Here is a 20768-nt window from a genome sequence, read left to right as displayed (position 1 = left end):
ATGCAGAGAGAGGCCCAGTAGAGGAAGGAGGCTGGCAGAAGGAGGGGGGAGTAGTGGTTGGGCTCAGCGATGGATCGGGCCCAGTAGGGGGAGAAGGATGTGTATGGACTATTTTGAGCAAATGAAGGGGAATATTATCATCTAAGAATTGGTAGTTTTGGGGAGACGGGGAAGGAGATTGAGAAAAAGGAAAGGTGGCCTCATCAAATAGAACATGCCTAGATATAATGATTTTACGGGATAAGAGATCATAGCACTTGTAACCCATTTGAGAAGAGGGATATCCTAAAAAGACACATGGAGTGGAGCATGGGTAGAGTTTGTGGGTAGTAGTAGAGGGAAAAAGAGGAAAACATAAACACCCAAAAACCCGTAGATGAGTATATATAGATGAGATTGCCAAGAAGTTTAGAAGGAAGGATATTAAGAAGATAAGTAGCCGTGTTTAAGGCGGAGGCCAAAAAGACGGAGGAAGGGAAGCATGACATAAAAGAGTACGAATGATGTTATTGATGGAGCGGATTTTGCATTCGAATTTGCCATTTTGAGAAGATGTGTAAGGACAAGAAAAACGAAGAGTAATACCCCGACTAGTACAAAATTGATGAAACATATTATTGTCAAATTCACCCCTGTTATCACATTGGAAAGATTTTATATTAAACTCAAATTGGGAATTAACAAAAATATTGAAATTCACAAACACATCATAAACTTGAGATTTGCAAAATAAAGGAAAAGTCCACAAAAAATTAGTATAATTATCAAGAAAAAGAACATAGTATTTATATCCCGATGGACTAGAAATAGGAGATGTCCACAAATCACTATGAATAATATCAAAAGGTTTAGTACTCATAGACATAGAATTAACAAAAGGTAATTGAATGTGTTTCCCTAATAAAGGACAAGAATGACAAACAAAATGAGGATCTTTATTATATAGAATTAAACGAGAAGAAAACAAGGAATTTAAAACTGCATTACTCGGATGTCCTAAACGGGAATGCCAAATACTAGAAGAAAAAACGAAAAAAGCCGATGATGTGGAAGACGAAGGAGAAGCTCCATGTGTAGATTGGAAAGGATAAAGATCACCCGTGCTATTAGATCTCAGAACGATGCTCCCCGTGGCCAAATCCTTCACAGAAAAGCCAAAAGGATCAAATTCAACAGAAATCATATTATCAGGAGTGAATTTACAAACGGAAATAAGGTTTTTAATAAGTTTAGGTGCATGTAAGACATTTTTTAGAGTAAGGGATTTTTGGGAGGAAGGAAAAGAAATATGCCCGTGACAAAGAACTGGAATTAAATTACCATTACCGACAACAATAACATTATTGAATTGATGCTTTAAAGGAAAATAAGGAAGTAAAGTACCTTGAGATCGAGTTATGTGGGATGTGGCACCGGTATCCATATAAAATTGCTCATCCGGAGTAGACAAAGAGAAAGTGTTCATAGCATGATCGATGTCCGTAGAAGTATAATTCATAGAAGCATTAGTCCCGGTGTGATAACTTTGTGCCGGTCGCGGACCAAGAAGACCAGCAGAAGGTCCATTGCTTGAAGAAGGAGGAGCCCAAGATGTGGGAAAGGGAGCAGCAGGTTGGGCCCAATTGTATCCGGCCCAGTAAGGCCATCCAGGATAAGGATAAGAGGGAAAAGAGGGTGGGCTAGAGTTGTTTCTGCTGCCAGGGGCCAGATGCACTGGCGGAGCCATGGTGGCTGCCACGGTGGGTCCGGCCACCACGACAAGCGTGGCGGTGGCCACCGCGGTGGTGGGAAGGGCCGCGGTTGTTAAAATGAGCGGAATTTTCAGAAAAAGAAGCTTTGTTGGTGGTAATAAGGGCCGAATCTTGAGCGGGAGAATTGTGTTTATGGTTGGAGCGTTCTTCCAATTCTAACATATAACGAAGAGTATCAAATGAGGGAATGGGATTCATATGTTGAACCAAAGACCGAAAAGTTTTGTATTTCGAAGTCAATCCATGAAGAACTTGAAGAGCCAATCGATTATCGGTGATGGAAGTGCCAAGATTAGTAAGAGAAGTAGCAATAGTTTCAAGTTCACTGCAATAAGACTTTACATTGGAAAAAGTGGATAGAGAAATGTCATTAAATTGAGACTCAAGATGAAGAATTCGAGATGTCTTATTATTTTAGAAATTGTTCTCAAGACGATTCCAAGCATCAAAGGCACAATTATCGGGACGAACTATAGATTGAAGGAGGGAAGGACTAATAGAGCCATAAATCCATGTGTGAACAATGTCATCAAGACGTTGCCATTCGGAATCTTTAGAAACTAAAGCTTTAGAGGAGTCATCGGGAAGAATGTGAGAATCCACAAGATGGGCTCGACAATGAAGCTTGTATAAAGTGACCCAAGAATGAAAATTGGAACCATCTTCATTAAATTGGATAGGCACACTTGTTTTAATGTTAGTAACCAAAGTGGCGGGATGAATTTTTGTGGGAGAGGCCATGGAGGAGAAATAAGAAAGAAAAGAAGAAGGAAGAAAGGTGGCGACAGCCTTGAGAGGTGCTGGCCAACGGCAAGGGGAAGAAAGGGAGGGTCGGGATCAAAAACCTAGGCTTCTGATACCATATAAGAATGATTCGGTTGCCTTTCTCATTAAGAGTAATGTTAATATATATAAGATTACAAACTATACTTTAGAAAACTAAATATTTTCCTAATATTCTACACAATCATAAAGATTATACAAAATATGCAAATAATCAAAAAGATATTATTCTAATATATTGTAATACTCGTTGCATAAACTGGGCAAGTTGATTGAGTTGGTAGCAAAATGCAGATATAATAGTCGTATGACGCATCGTCAATTCAAATACAAACTCTGAGGTTTCCATCAATGGCGACAATATCACTCTTAACAAGAAATCTCTTCGATTCCAGATAAATTTCCTTTTTTTCAATTCGTAATATACATTGTTTGTCTTGCTGCTGGTGTTGATTAGGGGTATTCAACAATTTGGGTTTTTATGTTGTACTTACTGCCGCCTTAGGTTTTAAAAAGACTTGTTGAATTTTCTTGAATAAGTTTGTAGGTTTTATTAACTAACTTATGAATTTGCTAATATACCTGCATTTTGATCATTTTTGTCAAAATAATCAAAATTAGACAAGTATTTATGAAATTTGACCTAGGAATAGCTCTTTAATATGTATTTTGATATAGTGAGACTCGGAAATTTTGTTATAGTTTGGGCTTTTATATTTGGGCATATGAAATGTTGTCTATGTTTAGGTTAAAGCTTTACTGAGATTTTAATTTAACGGATTCTTTGATTCGTCTGCCCATTCTGAAATAGAAGTATAATTAATTTCAGTGTTGCTGTCTAAGGGTCTATGCTGCATCTTCAGCTAATATGCCAATTCAAAATTTAAGAAATGAAAGTATGGGAGCTAGAGCTATGGTAATGAAGGTGATGACTGATGAGCAACCCACTTCAGTTCTTTGTTGCTTCAATACAGTTTAACAGGGGTGGCAGTGCTGATGCATAAATTTATATTAAGAAACTGGATGATCATTCAACATATATATAATACTACAAGTATAACTGAATATAATAAAATCAATCTCTGCACTCACACTCATATGTAAGAAAACCAAAAGAACATTAATCATCATAAAAAAAAAAAAAAAAAAAAAAAAAGATCATCTGCAGTCATCTCAATTATATCTATTGCCATCAGATAATTAGGACAGTAAGCTTCGTATGCCTACTTTAGTCCGTAACATCCATGAAACATATGCATATTCCATATATATAGTGTACACATCACAAAAACGAACATTAATATTACTCCGGTTCTTGTCATACCCTTGACTGAATCTTATTTGAGTCTATTCTCTTCACCCTTAGAAGCTTCAATAAAAGAAGGTGCTTGAAACTTGTTCTTAGTTCGATTAATAAAGTCGTTAACCCTGTCATTAAAACTATCATGCGTAATGGTAAGTGTATGAACGCCTACATTTGTTGGTTTTCTTATTATTCTCCCTACACGATCAATATATTCAGATGACATACCATTTATACTCTCTGCTATGTATGTTTTCTTCCGGCCATCTACATGAGAAATAATTGCTGGAATTCGATTTTCATGACCTTCTATTGGAACAACAGTTACCTTAGGTTTGGCTTGAATAACAGCAACCTTCTGATAGGCTTCTTTCTTGTCATCAGCTACTGCTGCTGCTGCTGTTGGTGTTGTTATAGGTGCAACAGATTGCTTGAAGACTCGAGGACAACGATCACTGAGATCAGTAGTTTCCATAGACACATTAGGAGGAGTTTCAATGGTGACGGTGTCAACTCTAGTGAGTCGAATACAACGATCTTCAATAGTATTAGGAGAAATAGTTGCAGAAGGTGAGTCAGTGGTGGGTTTAACAGCAGCTTGAAGATGCTGCTTCTGTTTGGTGAAACGTATGGTTCGAACTGATTTTTTATAGAGTTTCCAATAACAACTATTTGAATTGTAGGAACTAGATTTTTTATCCATCGAAGTCACTTGCTACTTTCGCGCTTATGACTGTGTGTGTACTTAAGAAACAGTAGTAGTACATCTGGGTGTTTCTTAGGTTAGGATGTTATTATAGGTGAAATTTTAGGGAGAAAGAAATGAGAAAGCGACATACATTAAGTTGATGGTTGTCAAAGGGAATTTATGCTTAATTTCCTGTGGATTGAGAATCAAATCTAGTGTGTGGAAAATGGAGGTAAAGATGGTTCCAAATATTAAAAAAAAATGTAACATTGGTGCAAGTTTTCAAAAGAGATGTTATGGGATCAAATTCTCTTTTTTATTGGTTTTCTTGGCAATAACCAAAACTAGTTGTTTGTTTATGGCATCTAGGTTATGTAATGTAAAGCTAGAGCCTTGTGCATGATGATGCTGCCAAGTGCCACCTTAATTTCTTTCTTTCTGAATTCTGATGGTTCACCAATTTTGTACTCTTTGATGAACATTTTTTCAACAGAAGTATAGTTTGGGTGTTGGAATTTTAGCTTGGATTCCTTTCCTTGCCAACATTTAGCTAGTTAGTTAGTTATCATGAATGTTTGTGATTAGGCCTGTGCAATAGGCTGAATACGGGCCAAATTGGGCTCTAGTAGAAACAGACCCTATCCGGCCCGTTCATCTTATTGAACATACAAACACATGCCACAATTTGCAAATAATAATAATAATAATAATAAATATTTTGGCTAATAAAGAGATTCAATAAAATTAAAGCAGTAGATATTTAGTGCCATAGTGCAACGCAGTAGATATTGGCTAATAGGAGTAACGATTATGGAAGACAAATTAGTGCTAAAATATATAATGAAAGATTTAATAAGTTTCAATTTTCAAGCAGTAGATTATTGTTGCACGGGTTTCACTCTAGTTATATATTAATTTATATTCCCTCCAATTTACTACTAATGTCTTATTTACTTTTTGTATTCTATCGAATGCACTTATTTAATCCTTAATATCTCTAATTATGCATAATTAAAAATTAAGGAAAGTTGATATGAATAATTCTTGCATTGAGACGAATCAAACAAGATCTCACTTGATTATATTTAAACTTATAGATTAATAATAAAATACAAATTAAGAGTGAGAGATCATAGTGTCCAAAAAGCAAATGAGACGTTAGTGCTGAATTGGAAAAAGTATATAATTAAGTGGTAAAAAAAGGAAGGAAATGGACTTTGGATTAGGGCCCATCTACAACCCTTTTTAATCTCTTATCCAACCCTTATCTTCTAATTTTTGTACACAAATTCTTGTGAGAGACGGCCTCTTTGAGAGACCGTCTCTAATTGGGTCGGCCTATCATATATTTTTTAAAATATTGTAAGTAGGTATAAGAATAATGTAAGTAGACATTTAAGATATTAAAAATAAGCATTAATGATACAGTAAGTAGGCATTAATCTTTAATGGGCTGGATTTGAGATACGTCTCTCAAAAAGACAGTCTCTCAACAGACTAGCTGATTTTTGTAAGTTAAATTTTAAGTCTAATCCTTTTCAACTCTTCTCTATATACAACCCTTACAATAAAGAGCTAGATCAAGAACCCCAATGGAGATCCAGCTCATTTCACAGGTCTATTTGTGATATAGAAAATAATATCAATGCTATTATTTTAAATTTTTTTTGCTTTTCTTGTGGATATGAAACATTGGTACGTCGTTTTACTACCAAAAATAGTTCCTATTTCACCTAACTAGTATAGTTGGGCAAGTATGGTCGAACCACTGAGGAAGGACAAATAAAGTCACAAATTGAACCAAGTTCACTATTACTAACGATCAAAAGTTGAATTTTTGTTTATCTAAGTAGAACGCAAAAACAAGAAGTGAATAAAATTCAATAATTAAAAACCTAGGGCTAAAAGGATTCACTATGCATCGATCATGATTTATGAACAACAATTGGGATAGGAATGAATATAGGCGAAGGAAGTTGTTGTTCTCGCAAACAAATTCGACAATCAAACAATAAAACAAGCTATCGCAATTAAAGCTTAATTGTTCAAAGAAGGAAATCGTTCACTCAACCTCGCAACTCTCGCTTATAGAATTGAGCGAATAAAACTTGCAAATTGGTCAAATATGCAATCAATCTAAAACCCATCAATTTAATCGCCTAGACAAACCAAATTTAAATCCTAAAATCAAACAAGAATCATGACCTTTTGCATAGTTTCACCAAACCCTAGAAATAAAACTACTCACTGAGCATATTAAAACTAACAAGAAGTTCAACAATGAAATTCATGGAGAAAATCAAATTCAAATTTAATGGAGAAACAAGCATTCAAAGATAACAATAATAAACAAGAACAAGAAATTAGAATTGAAACTAATACCCTCAATATAATTAAAATTACAATGTAGAAGTGTTGATAAGCAATCCCCAAGGCAAGGAATACGAGAAATCCTTTGGTCAATACCAAACCCTCCGAACCAAAAAAACCCGTCTCAAAATTCCCCCTCAAAAGCTATTTATATCCTTCTAAAAAGAGATGGGAGGATATGGGAAGTTACTATCAAAAATAACTACAGGACCCGGCCGGGTGCGCAGCACAGCTAAATCTTCAAGACCAAAAATTTTCTAAGTTCAAGAGTAAACCCGCCCGGGTACGCAGCAGAACATCTTGATCTTCAATGGAAGCCCGGTCGGGTGTCTAGAAACCCACCCGGGTTTAGAGACGTTGTTCAAATCACCGTAATGCTCACCCGGACGGGTATGTGGAAACCCACCCGGGTGCGAGTAGCAACTTTTTCTTCCAAATGGCATCTTCAAATTCTTCTAAGTGCCAAGTGCAAACCCGATCGGGTGTGTGGAAACCCACCCGGGTATGAGACCTGGTCAGCATAAAAATGACCCTTTGAGTAGCTTGTGACCTTCCAACTTGCAAATCTCGCTCCAAGAGTCGATTCCTAGCATAATTAGAGCTTTGTACTTACAAAATAGATAGGAAACAAACACTCCAACCAAGCATAAAAACCAATAAAAAATTGAGCAAAATACGCGAGAAATGCTATGAAAATGCAATGGGAGCATGGTAGAAAATAGTATATAAAACACACACATCAACATCCTTGGAATTTTCCCTATGAACTTGTTTTGGGTGAAATTCAGTTGCAACTTATATTTGTGAATTGTGGAGGAAAAGCAATGTTTATAGTTTATCCATGTAGAAATGTCTATTTGTTAAAGATGAAAGTCTTGCTATTCACGGTCCTTGATGTTGAAGTAATTTGAAAATGATTGAAGGTACTTGAAGATCTTCAAACACACCTACAAGGCTACAAAATGAATGAAAGTTAATACCTTGGGAGATTACACTCGGAAAATCAAAGTTAAGTGTAGGTTGAATATTAATATAAAATTTATTTCTTAGAATCGCTTGGAACAATTCTCTCATTTGAATTTTTGAGGGTATTCGTAGTAGTAAGAGTTGCACTAATATTAAAAACAGGTTGAATTTATTTTACGTGCTTATAAATGATAAAGTAGACTTATGAGGCTTGATTATTTTATTGATTATTTTATTAACTATCTTTAACATGAGTTTGACCAAATTATGGACTCTATTTGATATTGTTATGAGCCTTAATTGATGTTGAGGCCATAGACCAATAACATTAGTCTCAGCATATAGTGTTAATATTGAACGATAATTAACAGACTGTGTATGGAATTTCGAGGATAATTCATATTTAATGAAGCATATTAAACCAATTTTAGCTTATGAATCGATTTTTTGGTTTTGGGATAAGATTTGTGGGTAGTAAACCCTTCTCTTTATCCTTCCCATCCATAGGTTTGGGAAGAGGATGGAAGAAAAAGACCACCCTTTCAAAGACAGTCTATTTATATACAACTCATTGATAATCCTTTAAATAAAACGCCCAATAAATTATTAGACCAATCTGCCAAACATCTCTAATTATAACCTTTTACATGATAATGTTGTCACCTCATCTTCTGTATTTCTGAATTTTACGATTTAAAAAGAAAAGCGGTTACTTGTACTCTTAATTTATCAACAATTTTTCAACAAAAGTATAGTTTAGGTGTTGAAATATGAGCTTGGATTCCTTACTTTGTCTACATTTAAGTGGTTAATTAGTTGTAGTGAATCTTTGTGATAACGTTTATAATTTTAATGCTTTTATTTTATATTTTATTTGCTTTTTACATTTCAAAAATAAAAAAAATTGTGCTTTTTTAAATACCCTTTCATTTCATTATTGATTTTCCTCGTACATGTCACGTAAATGGACGAGTTTTTATCTTAGATAACTGGCTAGTCTTTTAAGAGACCGTCTCTTTGAAAGACATATCTCAAACCTAGCACATTAAAGATTAATGTATACTTACCGTATTCTTAATGGCTACTTACATTATCCTTAATGCTTACTTACCGTATTCTTAACGCCTACTTTCAATATCTTAAATGCCTACTTATATCATTCTTAATGCATACTTACAATATTTTTAAAACATATATAATGGACAGGCCCAATTAGAAATAGTCTCTCACAAGAATTTGTGATAACATTTTAGTAGACCTGATCATGGAAGGCCCGGCCCGGCCCGAAAAAGTGAGTGTTTGGGTACCAAAATATGGCCCGATGTGCGGGTTTTGACAGAAAATTAGTGGCCCGAAATTTTTTTGGGACGGGTTTGGGATTGGTGTTTAGCCCGCGGGCCGGCCCGAAAGGAGCTAAGTTGGTCCAATTAGTTACATATTTTGATTATTTCATATGCTAACACTTTTTTTCCATATTGCATCAAGGTCGATCTACCATTTTTAATGTTGAAGAAGAGGTAGATCGTGAAGATGACAATTGTCAAATCACTAATTAGTTACATAATTTGATTATTTTGTATTTGTTTATTTGAATTATTTGTAATTTGTGTTTTAATTATGTATAATATGTAACACTTGTATTTGTTTATTTCAATTATTTGTAATTTGTATTTTTAATTATATATAAATAATATATAACATAGGCCCGCAAATTACGGGTTTGGGTAAGAACTTTTAGGCCCGCACTTTGGCCCGACCCACATCAATGGGCTTTTTTTCTACCCGGCCCGGTGTTTGATCATAGGAACCTTGACACCTTCATTACAATTTGAAAATTTTATCTCAACCGGTTGTGTTATGTGTGGCATTTGCACCACTTGTATTGATAAATATGAATTGATTAGGAATGATTTTTTTTTTGTTGAATCAAACACAAACGAAAATACTACTTCGACCTTTGAGTTTGCTCCCTTGACTATTTTATGTGAGAGTTTTTTTATTAAATGGGGCAAACTCTAAGAGACAAAATGAGTATATATCAATTTACTTAAAAAATAAACAGCATGATTTCTTATCATCGAGACAAAATGGGAAAATTAGGAACACAAAATCCAGAGACCCATTTTGAGAATGTATAGTAAGAAAAGAATTATACATTCAAGACAAGGAACAAATCTAAACAATGTATACATTAATTCACAGAATCCATTTGTTCACAGAGAAAGTATCAAAAACTCCCAATTAAATAGACGATTCAATGCCACAGATAGCAAAATTTGATTCATTTAATTATGTTTTTCATCGTCCAAATGTGCGTTTAGCATCAAACCTCTCCTCGCATGAAAATTGTTTCTCAGGAACTTGCAAATTCGAACAGAATTTCCACTAGGGAACTAACCTACTAACCAACCAATTTACCGAACTTGGACATTAAGCTTCCAGCTTTGGCGCTTTTAATCATATATCAGCGTTTTCCTGTTCGAAGTCTTTTATTTTTCAGACTTCAGGGTATAAATCTGCTATGCTCTTCTAGTATAACTAGTGTGACATACCTGTTATCGGATTTGATCTATTTCAAATACTCCAAAACGCCACGATTTATATCCTCCAAAAATGAAACAAATCCCATGACGCTGGTGAAGCCGGACCCTTCAACATCTTGTTCCTCAATTAGATAGTTCTCAAAAGCTGTGGCATCGTCCTGCCCACCTCGGATGAATAAGAGTTTTGGTGTAATACTTCTCTCTTTTTTCAGTTTATTTATTGTTGCTCTTAGTAAACCTGAAAGAGCAAAATAAAATGTTAAAAGAACTTCTCCTTGTATTTGGTTTGAATGGAAACACTTCCCCATGATAAGCGCTTTCAAATGAAAAATGAAACTGATAACCAATTTTCTTTTGTTTGGTTTGATGGAAAAATTAATAAGCCAATAAAAGATAAATGAAGATGCTGGGAACGGGATAGTGTATGACAATTGCTTTCCTTTTAAATTTGGAGAAAAATGTATATGAATGGGTGGAAAAAATACTTTCCACCCCATTTTTTACCCAAACCAAACATCCCAAAAATCTTTGTGCAAAACGAAGTGAACTTAAATATATGACATATAGAGTAGCTTTCAAGAAGGAAGAAACTCCGCTTACAATCCTGAGGTGGTGGGAAAGGCAGTGATGGGTCAGCAGTTGAAGAATAAAACACTATTAGAGTTGTGAATGCATCCAGAAGAAATATTGGACTGCCACTAGTTATTAGTGCAGCACGGCTCAGGGAATGGCGTGGATATGCTTGTTTATCTGGGGTTGTATATGAACTCAATACAGGATATACAGCACGATGTAGAGAGCTTGGTTCCAACGCACTGCAATAGTAAAATACAGAAAAATGGCACACAAGTTTCAGTCTAACAGAACAGCACAAGAAAGAATGAGATGTGGACATTTGCAATTAAGAAATACGCCATTCATAATCATCCATTAAACTAAAACTATTATGAGCATATATTCATCTCAGATTTTCGTTATTCAGCGCACACGGTCACTTGCAATCAATATTTCTAAACTAAAGAAAGTATATTGGCAGAAATAGTACCAAAAAGGTTGTGAATTATTTCTTTCAATGAACCTATTGCATATTTAGTAAGCTGTACCCGATTCACAAGTACTCAAAATTGCCAAGATGGAGCTCAAGGTAAAAGCTTTTTTCTTCGTATTGTCTTTCTTTTATCCTCATCTTATCTGGGATGATGAAAATTGAGAAATGAAAGCACTCATCAATTCATGAGTTAGGTAAAGTCATCTAAGTGTTCTGTAATCATTACTTCAGTTCTCATTAATGATTAAACTAACTGTGCTTCTTATGAACATTTGAGTTTGAATCACAGAACACAATACCAAAGCCTTAATCCCAATATATGGGATCAGCTACATGAATTACAATGGTTCAAAATCATGAATCATTAAACCTTGCAATTGTCAATATTAGGGGTCGTTTGGTTAGAGATTTTTATGAACAAGTAATGGATTTTACTCCTAAAGGGCACGGGTTATCCTACCTTCCAAAACAAACAATAAACAATGGTAATATTTATCTAAAACTATAGATAACTATTACCGTTATTAATTGTTTGTTTTGGAAGGTAGGATAACCTCTGCCCTTAGGAGCAAAAGCTACACCTACATTGTTCCCTGTGCAAATATTCGGGAAACAATTACACTTACGAGTAATAGAAACACTCTCTTTCACAGTTCAAATCACCAACCATCCTTCAAGCAACCAATCCTACCACAATCTGCCCGCATCTGATGCCACCATCATCTAGTCGCATCTGACGCCACCACCATCTGGCCGCCGCATCTGACGGCATTACCACCAATTTTCAGCCGTCAACCACCATTGTTCAGCTTTCAATCATCATTGTTCTGTCGGTAATCTCATTAAATTGATCTACCTCCATTTACCATAGATAAGTGAGTGGGTTACCAAGGAAACGGGAGGTTTAAGGTGACTGGTGGGTTTCGTGGCTTACCAAAGATGTCCAGTAAGTTCAATTGATAAGATTTCTTTGTGGATATTCAGATGGATGCTTTAATTGTTACGCTCTGAAAGATAGGCATTTATGGAAATCCTAACAAAGAATCCATAACAATAACACTTAACATTATCCTTATTCTTCTTAATTGATTCCCTATCCATTCCATTTGCCCTCTCCATACCAAACACCCTCTTAGTGTATTTTACGAATAGCCAGACCCATGGAGTTTCAAATCAAGGGTCAAACTCAAAATTACCTCTCTACTATCACATAGGTGAAGTTACACAATACATAAAATTAGTATCGTGAAGCTGATGGTCATCGCCATTTCATAGCCACACCCATCCAAAATATCAAAATGAGAACCATCAGTAACTTTTTACATCAAGAATTATTATTCAAAGTATTCATATATTTTAACAGTGTCAATACCTGAAGAGACATTGCAAGAATATTCGGTAATCAGGATGAACACCCTCCTCATGCAGACGAAGTAGAGGACTTCTAAGCAAAGCAAAGATCAAGCGAGGCAAAGGCTGCAACTGAGGGCATTGTGCAAATGCAACATCAATTTGTTGAACGGCACTAGAAGTTCCAGTCCCATACTGGATGAGCTTAAGGGCATCATTGTATTGTGCTGTAAGAATAACTAGCCAATCATGAAGCAGTACTCTGCCCTCTCGAACTCCTTGCTCCAAAGAAGCCTGAATGACCTACATTACACAAGGCTCTAAGATAATTTAGACAAGGGTATACATCATACAAGTACACTGACAGGAATCGATGCAGAAAGATACCTTGTGAACAAGAATTGAAAGAACCACTTCAGAGTCAACACTATCATACAGCTCGTTAATGTTGCGTGCAGCTCCATATTGCAAAGTTCTGATTCTTAGGCGCCGTTTGATTGAAAATTTGGGCCTGGAGAACCATTTGCATAGTGTAACTAAATTGCAAACCAGTAAGAAGGGCGAAGGAAAACAAGGAAAAACCGCCTTATATAATTTGTCTTTCAAAAGACCACCTTATATAACATTTTCATTTCAAAGTATTATACTATCATTTGAGATATTTGTAAGTTTGACTATTAATTCATAATCTAATCAGCAAATAACCTTTTAATATAGATTCTCCCTTTCCTTCATTTTTCTCACAGCAGTCAAACTTCATCAAAATGGTGGTTAGGTGGTACTATGAAACGAAAATGCTTAAATAAGGTGTTTTTGTTACACATTTACAAAAAATTAATATCACGTAGCATAAACAAGATCAAACGACCAGAGTTTGAGGATTTGTAAAGGAATTTCCTCCAGTCCCCATTGGTTATGGGGATGAATGAAGAGTTCCGAGCAATGAAAACAGTATCTGATGAACCCTGCTAGCATTACGTTCACCAGCAGTGTGAACTCTCCAATGAATTTTTGATTTGTTCTTTTAGAAAGGTGACGTAAAATAATAATATGACAAAAAAAACTACAAGATTTTCCACAGATAAGCAGATGTGAGTCGGCCATAGACTGTACACTGTAGAGCTAGGGCTAGAGCTAGAACCATTAGCACGCTTCTTATAAATGCTGCACCAATGAGGAGGGTTAATTGACAATAAGTCAATAACTAGTTCTTTGGAGGATTTTAGACCAATAATTTAATCAGTGTCAGCTCTCTATGTCATTATCCGTCAAAAGTGAGTTGAGTTGGAAACTTGGATGAGAGAATTGGATAGGCCTTTGCCAAAAATGTCAACCTAGTTTCTTTAATCCATCCCTACTGAGGGGGGTGGGGGTGGCGGTGGGAATAGCCATTCAGCATCACTCACGATGTTAGAAGTAACATTTGGCATTCAAAACATAATGAATTCATCCAATAGAGGTGCAAATTGAATAACAAAAGGCCAAGAAGGAAATCTTTCTGACATACAGCTACTTCAACCATACCTACTTGCAGAACTCAATCCAGAACTTGAAAGCTCCTCAGGTGGTACAACCACAGAGTACTGGAAAGCAACTTGTAGCATAGGGGGTTCTGAGGCATGCCTGTCAAAACATATAAAATATAGGACTCAAAACGACAGTTTGCATGCATGGATTAGGCAAACAGAATAAATTGATGATACTTCAACTTGAACAGAGGAATTTAGCAGAAGTAGGCTTCTTCCATCACTTTTCAAGCCAGTTATCAATATGTAAAATGCAACCAAGAGCAACAAACAAATAAACAACTATTGCTTCAACCATTACTCGAATTTGAGAAGTTAAGTTTTTTAACTACAAATGAATGTATAAGGACTGCTCACAAAATTTCATCTATATAAACTTCAGGAGTAGACATGCATCTACTATTCATCCATAGATCTATAGAACAGATAAAAATGGAAGCAAAGTAACAAATACCTTGAAAAACCCTCAACTTTTGAAAATTCAAAGTCATATGCATAGGTTGCATAAGAATCACAACATATTATGTGCTGAACATTTTCATATTCTGGATCAGGGAAAAAGTGACCATACTGCAAAAGAAAACATTGAAAAGGATTGAGGGTACAAAATTAGCATTTTATTAAAAAGAATCATTTATCAAACAACTAAAAAAAGAGAAAACACCAACTTACAGAGCGACCGATTTTGTATTCAGAAGAAGTTCTTAATCGTAGAACACAGTTGAAAGCATATGGACGACTTAACATGCGATACCTGCAAGATCATTTGAATAAACAAATTAAGTTAACAAAAAGGAAAAACAGAATATTCTTAACATAGAACATAGATTCTTAATGCCCAGCCTATTAGCAAGGCAACAGACAACACCACACTACCACAGCCACATTATTACTATCAACTAGAGATAAGAAATCTCATTTATCTAATTAAGTAGGCCAGTAACACGATAACAAGAGACTGTGTATTTGAGCATATTTGTCACTCACATGTCCTGAGGTAGAGTAGAATCATCAGTGTTTGGATACAAAAAAAGGGACCCTCCGCTTTCAATGCTAAGGAACTTCAGTGATGCCAGATCTGTATACTCATTTGTAACTGCAAATATGTCTACACAAACACCTGCTTGAACAGCGACAGCCGCCTGTGAAATATATGTCAATGTTTGCATTCCTACTCAGATAACTACGGAATAACTAGAATTTGAGCCCAACTTACAAGTTCCTTGTAAAATGAGGTTTGCTCAGGAAGTAAAGCACGGTCAGCATCCTCTCCTTTACTAGCATATTGCTCACCATACCGTCTTGTATCTAGAGTCCCAGCTCCATAATCAGGAGCACCAGACAAGAATGCAAAAATCCTAGCTGCCAGATTTCAATTACATGGGTAGGAGAATTAATCCTTACAGTTATTACATTGTAATTTTACTTTATTTGTCCAGAACAATCATAGAATCTACAGACACTAAACCACTACAACAGCTAGAAGCATTGGTACCTAGTGCAAATGTGGTTCCATATTCTGATCCAAGGTAATTGAAGAGGGCCTCCATTGATGCTCCAAAACCTCGGCCGGCTAATAATACACCATCTAGAGGTTGATTAGCAGCTGTTGATCTTTCCCATGATGTCATTGGTTTAAGAGTCTCAATGGCAGATGCTATCCGCTCTTTGCAAGTCTCCACCTAGGTAATGATAAGAGTCCAAGACTTAGGGTAAACATTCATATAGCATTTACAAAGTCAGACAAAAGACAGAAGTGACCAATTGGCAATTGCCATGGAATATAATAGTTAAGTAAATAACTACTTGATATCATACCGGGGCTAAAAAACAAGACAAAGGCATGACATCTTCAAGCCCTATTTGTATAGTTCCTTCAGCATCAGAGGGAATGAAAATATTTTTCACAACTGGAACAGGCCCTTGCACATCATATAACCCTAATTTAAGGCTGAAAGCAGCAAGTCCAAATAGTGCTCCAACAGGAAGTGCTGCACAAGATAAATTAAAATCTCAAACTTTTGTAGCAGAACATAGGAATAAATAGTAAATTCAGCTATCTAACCTTCTAAAGCCGCCAGTAAGGCACTCTTGATAAGATCCAGAAACTCCTCGGAAGCTGCAAGAGGAAAAAGGGTGGCGAAGGAGAAAGTCAGCTATTTTTACCAACTTAAATAGAGAAGTAAAAGACAAAACTATCAGAATTCACAGTTAATAATCTTTAGAAGTTACATTCAAAGTTTTCAACATCAACAAAAACAACGTTCCATTCCCTCAACGCCATAAATAGGCTCCCAAGTTAGATTTTCAATATCAGGTTCTCCCATTATCCATTACAAGGCAATTCTACACGCTGTAAACACATCAACTAACTCCAAATACAAATGAACCAATAGATAGTCTTTCATATGGAAGTTAACATCTATTTATTTTGCTCTACCAGTCCAAAGGATACAATTATCAAATCTTCAACATTTTTCTTCACATCTCAATATATATCTTGCATTGATATTAATGTATTTCTTGAGAATACCCTTCTTTGTCATTAGTGGCTTAGAGTACTTCAATTAATTATTGATATCTAGTCGTATATCTTTTCCAAGGCAATGAAAATCATGTATAGGCAATAGTCTCATCAAATGTATATGTATTGCTTCCATTGTAGATCTACACGGCAAAAATCTAAATTTAGTTCCCTGACATACTCATACTTCTACATATATTTAGTTCTATCACTCTTTCCTATAAAATCATAATATAGCTCATGAGTTTTACTCCTTGGTAGTTATAGCAATCTTTTGAAACTCCTTTATTTTTATTGATAGTAACCAGAGTACTTTTACAATCATTGACAATCATTGGGCATCTTATTTGTCTTTTGAATCTTGTTAAATAAATCAATTGGCCATGTTACTCTAATTTTCCCTAAACATCTTCATACCTCAATGGGTACACCTATTGGTCCCACTGCTTTTTTAGCTTCATTTCCTTCGAAGCCTCCTCTTCCACTGGCTTTTTAGTTCGTCTCATAATCTTCGTTTTCACCCATGGAAGAGATAGATGTCTCCTTAAACAATCCCTTGTTCTCTATTAAAGAGCTTGCCAAAATACTCTATTTTTACGATCCTTGATATCCACATCCTGAACCTAGAATTCATGATTCTCATCCTGAATATTTTATTAAGCTGTTGCTTGAAGCCTTAGACCACCAACTTACACAAGGAACCCAAATGATATAAAGAAACTAGCAAAATGTTCATCTAGTGATTCAAATTTCACATATATCTCTGAATACCCAACTAGGCAACTCTATAACATCTCTTCAAGTTACATACACCCTCTGTCTCTCTTAGTTTGCACTTTTCATTTTAGTTTATCTCACTAAATTTGCACCCTTTCTTTTTTTTGGCAATGGCCCCTCTCTCTTTTTTTAATCTCATCCACAAACTTATTTTCTCTTCCCATCTTAATGACTCATTTCTATCATCCAATTGCTTTTTTGTCTTATTCTTCACTTTAATTTTCCTTTTCACTAAATTTTACCCATATTGCTATAGGTGCAATATGAAAGGGATAGAGGGAGTATCAAATACTACTACATGTCCCTATGGCAAAGGATCGTATTTCTATCAATATAGAGTAATAGGCTTGCAGCCTAAATCTAAGAAAAATATAACATACACATAAAAGCATTTCCTAAAATCAAGTTAGCACAACTAAGAAAATGAGCAGACATCAATGGCATAAAAGTGAAAAGCTCCAGTTGTTGACCTAAAATTTTTAAATTCTTCAACTTATCACACAAAATTGAAAATTTGACAGGATGAGAAAGCACAGGTTTATAACAAGGTGAGCCATTGAATTAGAGAAGGGAGACAGTAACTTACATGACAGGTCAACTGCTGCCACATAGACAGGACGAGCCTGCATTGATTCTTCCTCATATGCTTCCACTGCACCGTAATTACAACAGCCTCAACACATTAGAATGCAGAAATAAAATGCTGTTGCTGATTTCAAAATATTAAAACAATATATTTGTGATACAACCAAAACAAACAAAAGGTCGAACACAAAGAGCAAAAACAACCACCTAATAAAAAATTCTTTTGAAGCATTATAATTTTCTCAGCAACTCATTGGCTACCTCAAACAATGCAAGAGTCAAGCATCAGAATAAGCTTAAGTCTTTAAATTATTATTTCTATAAATTCAAGCAAACTAACAAATTTTTTGTTTCAACAGAAACTTCAGAGTTCAGACTAGCCTAACAATAATAAAATCAGACTGGAGATACCTCATATGACAATAAGAGAAGTCATTTTATCAGTCTTTTCTTTAATGCAACTAAATTAAGGTGCAGGGAGTCGTACTTCATGTATGGAGAAGTATATGGCTACATGACAACCACTTCTTTTTGTTTCATGTAAACCAAATTTTTTATATGATTGAAGGATTAGTAACTCTTTCACTGGGAAATAGAAGGCTCGATCAAGCATGGCATTCAACAACCCTCCCCTCTCTATAGGGGAAAACGCAAAGCAATTATCATCTAAGATTTATTAAGGATCACAGAAAACCAAAAATTGAAGACATTTCCAGTTACTATAAGGCAACCAACATCAAAGTTCCCACATTATGCTAGATAACTCACCAAACAAACCATAATTATCCACTCATAGTGGCAAAACATAGGAGAGGCAGAAGGGGGCATCACCACCACAAAACTATTATAAAACATAATATATGTATAATGATCCTTTAAAATCATTAAATTTGATAGTTTAGTGGTAAATTTAGCATTTTTATAACAAAAGGTCAAGAGTTCAAACATTTGCTCCCCCTAATTTTAAATCAAGTTTAGGGTCTAAACTTTTGCAACCTTTCAAATTTTCTCTTAACTTTTGCCACTGCCCACTAATATTATCACTGTTATTCACAATCTTGCAGCTCTTAGTCACCAAAAATCCTAAACATCCCACTGAATTCATTTTAGGAACTCCGTCTCTGAAACACTAAATTAAGATTTCAAAAACTTTGTTCCACTAATTTCAAATCAATAATCTAATGAAAAAATATGTCTATCTAAAACATATTACTATACAATAAAGTAAGGACCCCATCATATGAACCCTGCGTTCCTCAAAGGCTTAAACTCTAAATCAACCTTGTCTTTCCCTTTCTGGTAAGTGTTCCAAATCAACAGGGACATCACAATGCCTCAGTCCCACTAAGTGACTTCCGCCTCGGCAAGCGTAGGGGCCAGAGCCCAGATGTACCCATGACATTGTAGTAAGTTTCAACCCCTAATGCAATTAAATTACATGGGCAGACAAAAATATATAAATTACAATCAAATTATGAGGGAAAACAATAATGCTCTACACAATTATTGCCAATTGAGCAAATTAAACCCCAACTAATTCCATTTTTGTCTAACCCACCAAAAGCAATAAAATTTACATGCACTTCACATATTATTATCACTATTGTATACACTATTGATGTTGAATTGTGTAACGTGATGGTTCTAATTAATTCCACACATATTCACCGTTCATCCCCAATATGCTGGTATCATTGATTTCGCTGCTGCATATAATAACTCAATTAAAAACAGCGATGTATGCAACATTGCAAACTAGCTTCTGATTCACTATAGCAGAAATATTGAAACAAAAAGGCCCGTCAAAAGTAATAACAATAATAATTATTGATAGTGATAAAATTCATATTTGAAGGTAAAACTGGAACTTACAAGGCAATTCAAGATCAATAAAAGAGGAAGACATTTCAGGGCAAGATTGAGGGTGAGAGTATTTGGCAATGGAGTGAGCAGAAAGCCCATTAAGCGTTCCACAAAGAGAGCAATTCCAAGCCCATTGATCAAGCTCACAATAAGAGTTAAAGTACGCCCAACAATTTTCACACCTCGGCAAATTCTCACCGTCGGATCCCATCGACGGCGGATTTCCATTCTCATCTCTACCGCAAAACGGTGTAATCGTTACTCCCCATGGTAGACCAGATGTCTCTTGCTCATCAGGGTCGGATGGAAATCGGGCAACCGTTGCCCGAACCGCCATTGATTACCAGGAGAGAGAAAATTCGGGATGAAAGATTTGATTTGATAGTGACTTAGACTGGGAGAGCGTTTGAAGGATGATTCATTTTTATTTTTCCGGGTTGAATTGTGTTGAAAAAACTCCACATAGGAAGAGCCAACGGGGGTTTGCCATTTGGATATGACGAGGCGTCGTTTTTATATTTATACTCGTATACAAACTAATGCAATGCACGAAGTTTGATAATATGAAAATACATATAAACAAAAATTTTAATAAAGATGCAATTGCATATTAGAGTGAATATGATTTGAATGTCTCATTATCACATTTTACCCTGTAAAAATGCTTTCATTTAATAAAGCAGGCTTTATA

General features: G+C 35.4%; 3 protein-coding genes across 3 annotated transcripts; all 3 read right to left on the bottom strand.

The window, feature by feature from the left end:
• Positions 1-445: 445 nt before the first annotated feature.
• Positions 446-2492, bottom strand: LOC130813545 (uncharacterized). Its single transcript, XM_057679382.1, has 5 exons — positions 2223-2492; positions 2004-2087; positions 988-1906; positions 779-827; positions 446-632 (listed from the first exon to the last, which is right to left on the bottom strand). The coding sequence occupies exons 1-5, from the start codon at positions 2490-2492 to the stop codon at positions 446-448; spliced, it is 1509 nt and encodes a 502-aa protein (XP_057535365.1).
• Positions 2493-3539: 1047 nt separating this feature from the next.
• On the bottom strand, positions 3540-4540 carry LOC130812583 (uncharacterized). The gene is made up of 2 exons (XM_057678096.1): positions 4066-4540; positions 3540-3974 (listed from the first exon to the last, which is right to left on the bottom strand). Exons 1-2 carry the CDS (start codon positions 4538-4540, stop codon positions 3853-3855), a joined length of 597 nt encoding a protein of 198 aa, XP_057534079.1. The 3' UTR covers positions 3540-3852.
• Positions 4541-9996: 5456 nt separating this feature from the next.
• LOC130812582 (protein transport protein SEC23 D) lies at positions 9997-20543 on the bottom strand. Its single transcript, XM_057678095.1, has 15 exons — positions 20087-20543; positions 18216-18281; positions 16394-16447; positions 16147-16319; positions 15824-16010; positions 15545-15690; positions 15316-15470; positions 15001-15082; positions 14783-14898; positions 14327-14425; positions 13190-13313; positions 12825-13105; positions 11005-11219; positions 10414-10642; positions 9997-10336 (listed from the first exon to the last, which is right to left on the bottom strand). Exons 1-14 carry the CDS (start codon positions 20412-20414, stop codon positions 10431-10433), a joined length of 2238 nt encoding a protein of 745 aa, XP_057534078.1. The 5' UTR covers positions 20415-20543; the 3' UTR covers positions 9997-10336; positions 10414-10430.
• Positions 20544-20768: the final 225 nt, after the last annotated feature.

This window comes from Amaranthus tricolor, chromosome 5 (genome assembly GCF_026212465.1).
Source record: "Amaranthus tricolor cultivar Red isolate AtriRed21 chromosome 5, ASM2621246v1, whole genome shotgun sequence".
Classification (NCBI taxonomy): domain Eukaryota; kingdom Viridiplantae; phylum Streptophyta; class Magnoliopsida; order Caryophyllales; family Amaranthaceae; genus Amaranthus; species Amaranthus tricolor.
This window is presented reverse-complemented; position numbering and strand designations above follow the sequence as displayed.